The 7,557-nt window shown below is 46.6% G+C and overlaps 1 protein-coding gene across 2 annotated transcripts in view; it reads right to left on the bottom strand.

Annotated features, from left to right (window-relative positions):
* Positions 1–1,411, bottom strand: part of MEIS2 (Meis homeobox 2) — a 195,163-nt gene extending 193,752 nt beyond the window's left edge. For both annotated transcript variants that reach the window (XM_004687934.2, XM_004687936.2), the window contains exon 1: positions 295–1,411. In XM_004687934.2, coding sequence (XP_004687991.1) covers positions 295–306 — 12 coding nt within the window. In that variant the 5' untranslated portion in view covers positions 307–1,411. The remainder of the gene's footprint in view (positions 1–294) is intronic.
* Between the last annotated feature and the right edge of the window lie 6,146 nt (positions 1,412–7,557).

Below are 7,557 nucleotides of genomic sequence, written 5' to 3'. Positions count from 1 at the left end.
CACACACACACACACACACACACCATTCACACGCACTCGCCGCCCGCCCGCTCGCACAGCGCTGGAACACGCGCGCCCAGACACGCACACACGCACGCACACACACTCGCACACACGCAGAGGCACGGGGGGGAAAGAAGCCGATGAATAATTTTGCTGCTATTTTTTTAAATACTGGCGGCCATCATCAAGCAGCGAGCAGCAGCAGCAGCGTTGAAGGGAGAGGAGGCATCGGGACAGGCCCCTCTTAGGAGAGGATTTATATCTAGGTAAGTGTTGGAGATTTAAACCTACCCTTTGCGCCATCAGTCTGCGCTCCAATAAACTCCTGGATGTGTCGTATATTTAATATCCCAGTCCGGATAAGAAAGTGATCTAGGCTGAAGATTCCTTTTTTTTTTTTTTTTCCAAACCAAGGAGACTTCTCCCAATTCTCCAATATGTTATTTTTAGGGGGGGGGAAAGCCCAAGCAAGACAACGAAGAGTTTTTTTTTTCCTGTGATATTTCTTCTTTTTCTCTTTTTTCCTCTTCTTCTCCTCCTCCTGATCTTCCTCCTCCTCCTCCTCCACCTCCTCCTCCTCCCCCCTCCCCTCCTCCTCCTCTTCGGTCCTCCTTTCCCCCTTTTTCTCTTCTCTTCCCCTCAGTTGAAAAAAAAAAAAAAGAAAAAGAAAAAGAAGAAAAAGAAGAAAAAAAAATTGTCAAGCCCTCCAACTGAAGGTTACGAGCGGCCCGTCAGCAGCCCACATGTAACCGAACTGTCGTGTTTCATGGCTTTTTGCCACTCCAGCTGTCAATCAAAGCCCGGAATGTCAAGGTAGTGAATGAATGATGGTTGATGATGATGAAGAGGAGGAATCTTTCAGACCCGTTTTTTTTTTTTCTTCCAGTAAAACTCCGCGAGGGGTTTCTGCTTCTTGAATTTTTTCCTCCCCCCTCCCCCCCTCTTTTAGCTTTGCCCCCGCTGTACCTATAACACGGTCCTCTCTCTTTAAAGTATCGTTCAAAGAAAGCGGGGGGGGGGGAATCAAGAAAAAAAATGAATAGTTTGCAAAAAATTGGACTTCCTCCCCCCCTTTCCTGGTAGGTATTTTGTCTCTCCCTCTCTCTCTTTCTCGCTCGCTCGCTCGCTCTCACTCGCGCTCGCTCGCTCGCGCTCGCTCTCTCTCGCTCTCTTTCTCTCTCTGGGAGATGAGTGAGTGTCAGTAGGTGTTGGCAGGTTGGCTGCTGCCTGGCTTATAGAAGAGCCTCAGTTTGGCGGCGCGGGTCGGCGGCGGGAGAACGAAATGACGGAACCCGGAAGTCGTGGTGGCCATAGCCCGTCGTACGGCGGAGACACATCCCGGGAGTGGGGAGCGGGAGCGAGGAGGAGCGCGCCGCGCGGAGCCTGTGATATTCAGCGAGTGCGATCGGACGGCCCCGGCCGGGGGGGCGGGGGAGATGGGGACCGGAGGGGGGAGGGGAGGCAGGAGCGGAGCCGACCGGAGCAAATCAGAGAGCCAGCTCCTCCGCGGGGACGGGAGGGGGGTGGGGGGGCGGGAGGAAGAGAGTGTGAGTGTGTGTGTGTGTGTGTGCGTTCGCGCGCGCGCGCGCGCGCGAGTGCGCGCAAGCAAACGTGAAGAGAGAGGGAGAGAGAGAATGAAGAGGACAGGGAGAGCGCAGAGAGGAAAACTGCAGAAAACCACAGGGAAAGTACGGTACAGCATCAGATCTTTTCTTTTTTTTTTCTTTGAACTTACTTCTAGTTCATTTTCCATCACTCGGGGCTCATGCCTAACGGGGTCGTGTCGGGGACATTTGGCATGGCGCTCTTGCTTTTGTTCCTTTTAATTCCACGGGCCCCTATTCCTCGGCCAGCGGATTACCACACCCTCAAGGCTTTCTGCTATCGTCCACGGGCAGCAGACTTCTGCAGACAGTACAGCAGTTAGGCTAGAGTGTGTGTGTTTTTTTTTTTAAGTGGTACTTTCCCTGTGCATATCAGGACCCTTGTAATTTTTTTTTTTCTGGACAAGAAGAGCTTAACTCAGAGTACTGCCTCCAAGTGGTGCGGACGAGGGCCACCCTGGAGAGTTTTGGGGAGCCCGCGGTGGAGTCGGGAGAAGAGGAAGTGAAGAGCAAGTCGTTTTAAGTGTTTGATGTCTGTGCGCGAGCGCGCGCGACAGTTCTGCGCCTCCGAAGTGGATCTCACTTATAGCTGGGAAGCACGGGGTGTATGTGTGTGTGTGTGTGTGTGTGTGTGGAGAGAGAGAGAGACAGGGAAAGAGAGAAGATGCCTGGAGAGGAGGATTGGCTGGGACTCTCAGCTTTGTTGTGGTGGCCCTGGCTGCAGAGGCCTGGGCGCGGTTACGTTGGCTGAGAGCTGCGTTAATTACACCGGGCTAAGCGCGAGATATGGAAGATGGGGCCAACTCTGAATGAACTTTTCCAAAAGGGAAAAGAGTGGAGGAGTGGGTGGAGGAAGGTAACAATTCCACACCGTTTGTGTTGAAAGTAGTTCTGGCCGGTGTTTCACCCAATCCCCGGCCGGAGCTGCACCCAGTCTCACCTCCGCGCCGCGAGTTTCCCGGCGGCCGCGCGTCAATCACTGGGAGCCCTGAGCTGGGGGCGGAGCTACGGTGTCTACCGGCGCGCTGGGCTCTGCACTCCCCGCCGCCCCCGACTCCCCGCAGCCCAGGAGCCTGACGCTGCGCTCAGATCACTCGGATCACTCCCTCGCCCCCTACTCCTTGCTCTTGCCCTAGTTCTTGATCCCCGGTCCAGAGACTCGAAAACAGATCATTCCTCAACGGCTGCCTCCCTCTCCAACTTTGCACCCATTTTGGAGAGTGAAAAGTAGTGTATTCTCTGCGCCCGGCTTTGACCAACCTCGGTTGGGCTGGGAAGCAAGGAGATAAAGTAGTGTGGGGTGTGTGTGTGTGTGTGTATGAGAGAAAGAGAGAGAGACAGACAGAAAAGAAAGGGAAGGAAGGAAGGATGGGCTTTTTAATTTTTGACCCCCTATCCAGCTTCTCTGCTTAACTGTTAAGCTTTCAGACCACTCTCTACTGGGCTTAGCTCGCAACCCGCAGAGACTCCAAGCGGAGTAGAAGAAATTTGGCCCGGTTTTAATAGGGCTGGGGAATGAACTCCGGAGGTCAATAAAGCCCTCCAAAAATGATGAATGATTGAGCACCTGTGATGATGATAGTGATTACCAGAGCAATTAAACAGTTTGATTAAATGAACCATCATAACAATGATGTCTGCGGGACATATAAAGAAAGATAGTGCGAAGGGGCTGGCAGAAGAGAAGGTAGTGAGACGCCAAGGAGCAAGGCTGCGGACCGCGAGGTATTTACCCGGATGGCCAGAGCAGGGGCAGTCCGGCGCCCCGAGCTTCGGGAGGGGTGTCTAGCCCACGTTTTCAGGCACTCTGATGCCGGGCTTCAAACCTGCAGAAGTCGACGGGTCCACGGGTCTGAAACCTACAGGCTGGTGGTAGAATGGGGGAGGGTCCTTTCCCTTCTATCTTCTATTTTTTTCCTAGACGATCTCCAAGATTAAAGACATTCTTCTTATTTGTTGCGGAGTGCTCCTGGACATGTAAAAAAGGTGAGTAAAAAAAAAAAAAAAAAAAAAAAAGAGAAGCAAAAGGAAAAAAAAAAGTTGAATTCCCGAATTTTATTTCCAGTGGCAGTTACATGAATTCAGTTTAACCGGGATGGGAAGGATAAGAGGGGGTAAAAAATAACCCAGTCTGTTCTCTGTGCGGAATGTTTTGGATTTTGCAGAGATCTTGATATTGGTGGATTCAAGTTTCCCCCGCAGCGCCGCTGGCTGAGAAGTTTACACTTTTTCAGTTGTTACTTTTCCAATTGCTATTTTCAATATTGCGTGTTTATGGTCGCCAATCGAATGATGTTTTTTTAAAAAATGTCCTGTTAAGTAAGCGCCAAGCGCCAGTTACTTTGCTTTCTAAAAAGAAACCCAATTTCCATGATAAGCGCTTCTTTTGAGAAGATCAATTTTGAACCGCACAGTAAATGCATCTCAGTTAAATATTCAACTTTGCTACTTTCTGCTTCTTTTCGGCTTTTTTCCCACCATGATATTATGAACTGCATTATCATCCATGGTATTTATTTAGAAAAACTTCACAACTATTAAAAAAATGTTTCTTCTATGGCAGTGCTTCTGAATAAAAAGAATTCAGAAAACAGATTTTTAAAAATTTGCTTTTTTTATGAGCTAATAATAGATTGATTGCACTCTGGGTATACCTTGGGTCTTATAAACGCGAAAACATTAAAAGTCTATTTTCTTACTTTGAGTGATGCAGAAGGCATTTTAAACTGAATTGCTTTACATCTTTATTTCTCTACAATATTCTGTAACTTCTTTTGCATTTTATTGAATACATTAAGGCAAACAACAGAGCAAATCTGGCTAAATGGGAGGGGGAGAGAAATAGGGCATTTAAAGATGTCAGAGGGGAAAATTCCAATCATCTTTAACTCGGAAGACTAGTTAAGCACAAGTGTGAGGGTTAAAAGTGATTCCCCAAGGAGGAAAATTTGTGTCATTAAAATATTTGCCGATTGCTCAAGGGAGGACCCCAGATTTTCTTGTGACCAGAGAGTTCACTTACGTACTTGCATGTCATTGATGAGAAACTTAGTTTAAAATAGCATTACAGTGCAATGATTACACAGGAGATGAAGTTGGTGATGATTTTGGGTGTCTGTTCTTGGTCAATGTGATGAATTTAAAGTGCTATTTATAGCACCAATTTTCTGAGCTGAAAAACATTCAGGAACTTCCTGGTTACCCCCACCCCCCAATTCGCAGTCCATGGAAGCGATTCCAAAGCAATGGGGGTACACACACTTTCTGATTCCTAGTCTGATAGTGCCATTACTAACGCTCCATTCCCAGCATCAGCATCCCCCCTCCCAGGTTGCCAGGGGAAGCTCTTCTGCTCCCCTACTTTGGGGTGAAGGAAAAGTAGGTGGGGCAGGCCCTGAGACAGGAGAGAGATGGGGTCGCAAAAGGCAGCACACACCTCCATCAACAGTCAGCTCCTTTTGCCCAGGCTGGAAATGGTTTTAACAGGCGGTAAAATTTCATCTTGCGGTGTCAAATTGGGGTCATTTTGGGGTTAGAGTTCTCAGTGTCCGAGAGGAGCTGTCCAGCTGCGTGGGGACTCATTAACTGCAAAAGATCTGTTTCAGTAAAAACAATTCAAAGACAATCGGAAGGCTAAAGACCCTCTACAAATCGCATTTTACAAGTGCCCCAGAACAAATATGGATGCTGAAACCTATTTCTTCAGAATCTCAAACTGGCTACTTAGCTCTGGAGTGGGGGTGGGGGGGCATTGCTTAAAAAAGGAGGTGAAAGGGAGGAGACCCTTTCAGGAGGGGTGAGTAGGAGGGGGGCATCAGGCCTCTCAATTTTAAGAGTCTGTTTTTAATCACGTCTTTCTTAGGGAAGCATCCCCAAGACTTCTGAGAACTGCTTCTTTTCTATTTTTCTTTTCTTTTTTGTCTCAAGGTGGAATGCTGTTATAGATAGCATTTAAGAATTAAAAAGAATAATCGAATCCCACTATAGTTACTTAATTAAAAGGGCACTGGATTTATGAAGAGTATTCAATTGAAATGAGCATTTACAAACCCAGGCTCTCTCTTAAGTGAATTTGTCTACCTTCTTTAAGAAGTCCATGTGCTTAGTTCTTTTCTCTTCTTTTTCTAGGAACTTATAGGTTTTCAACACAGATAACTCCAAATTCCTCAGGACTGTGAGGTCTGAAGTGTTAATCTATATATTAAAATCACCGGTTTAAATCCTTTTTGTCTTCTTACAATAGTTAGCACAATTGATGCCTTGCTAGAGAATCAAATAAATCCAACCTTAATCTTATTTGTTACTTTAATGTTTAGAATTAGAATATTTTAGATTAAGCAGGACTTTTTTTTTTTTTTTGCCTTACAAGGCTAATTTTTATTTGTGCAGGTTCTGTTTATTGGTTTTAAAAAAGATATGAATTACTACTTTGATTCAAAAAATTCCTTTAGGTAAAAGGAAAGTACAGTTTTAAAATGAGAAGCTAGATGTGTGAGATGCCAGGGGCTTTAGAATAAAACTAAACCAATATCTTAAAGTATTATTTAAAGAAGTTTTCTTTCTTGCACTCTTGAACTGAACAAGCAAAAAAGGTTCAAGATACTACATTCTCCTCCTCTCTGGACTCTACCTCTCTCATTAGGTCTCCTCTCCCCATCTGCTGCACTGCTCTTTAGGTTCTGTGTGAAACTGAAAATTCTGTAGTCTAAATCTTTCTGCAAGCTTCCCAGAGTATTTATAAATGGTTATTCAAGGAGTTTGATTGCTGGCCTGCAGGAAGAGCCCTGAGCCTAGCATCACTGGGACAAAGGCTGAAGCTCTCTCTTCTGCTCCAGACCTTCAGGCTGACAGTTGGAATTTGTGATATATATTTTATTTGGCGTTTCCAATAATGTGCCAGCCTTTCCTTTCCCAACCTCCTTGCAGCCATCTATTACTTTCAAAACATCTCTTCTCTGTAAACCTCTGCTCATCCTTGTGAACTGTTCTTGACCTTTCCAGCAGTGTAACTAGTAGCTTTGAAAGTTGAACTGGGAAGAATTCACTGGATTCCTTACCTGTTAAATTTGCTCATCCTCTCCCTAGTTGGGATCAAGAAAAGGAGGAAGATCTTATTTTGTTTGTTTTTAGTTTTTGGTGCTTTCCCCACTTAAAGTTTCTATCATATGTGTGTGTGTGTGTGTGTGTGTGTGTGTGTGTGTGTGTGTGTGTGTGTATATATTTCTTCCTTCCCCACCCTGTGCCCCATTAATAACAAAGAAACATGCTACAATTTATTAACCTAAATAGGATGGGGTGGAATCATATTGTATTTCTCCTTGTACTCTTATTTCTCCCCATTTTAGCTGCTTCACTATCTTGTAGAAGGAAAAGTATTTCAATAAATAGCCCTCTAGCGCTATCTGGCGGGGCTCCAAAGGCGACGAGCGTTCATTCTAGCCTTCTCAGGCTCCTTCCCGCGCACTTCCTTCCTTGCTCTTCCGTCCTCTCCTCTCCTTTCTGTAGGCTCTCTCCCAGTCTTAATACGATCTCCTTTTCTCTCCTCTTGCGGCCACTTTTTTTTTTTTTTGCATCCATCCTCTTTTCCAGCACAGACGGCTTGGAATCAGAGGCCATTACCCGCGGAAAGAGGTGATGCTCTGGCAACGCCCCCCATCTCTTCTAAGGCTCCCACCTTCGCTCAACGTGGGTCGCGACACCTCCTTTGCCTTCGATTAGCATCTTAATGTTGCTGAACATGCTGTTCAAGTCCCAGCACCTCAGCTGGTGGTAGTTTGAAGGGCTTGAAGCTGCATTTGCGAAATTTGAAGGGGGTCAGGGGGAGGGAATCAGAGGCTTGGAATCCAGTTTAGTTTTAGGTCAGGAGACCAAGGCTCAGCGCTAGTTGTTGGAAGGGGCTCCGCATGGGGTGGAAACGGCACACCCCGGCGCCTCGCCTTCAGGAAAATCC

The sequence above is a fragment of the Condylura cristata genome, unplaced genomic scaffold (genome assembly GCF_000260355.1).
Source record: "Condylura cristata isolate star-nosed mole 26May11 unplaced genomic scaffold, ConCri1.0 scaffold00023, whole genome shotgun sequence".
NCBI classification, from domain to species: Eukaryota; Metazoa; Chordata; class Mammalia; order Eulipotyphla; family Talpidae; genus Condylura; species Condylura cristata.
The sequence above is the reverse complement of the archived record's forward strand: the minus strand, read 5'-3'. Positions and strand labels throughout refer to the sequence as shown.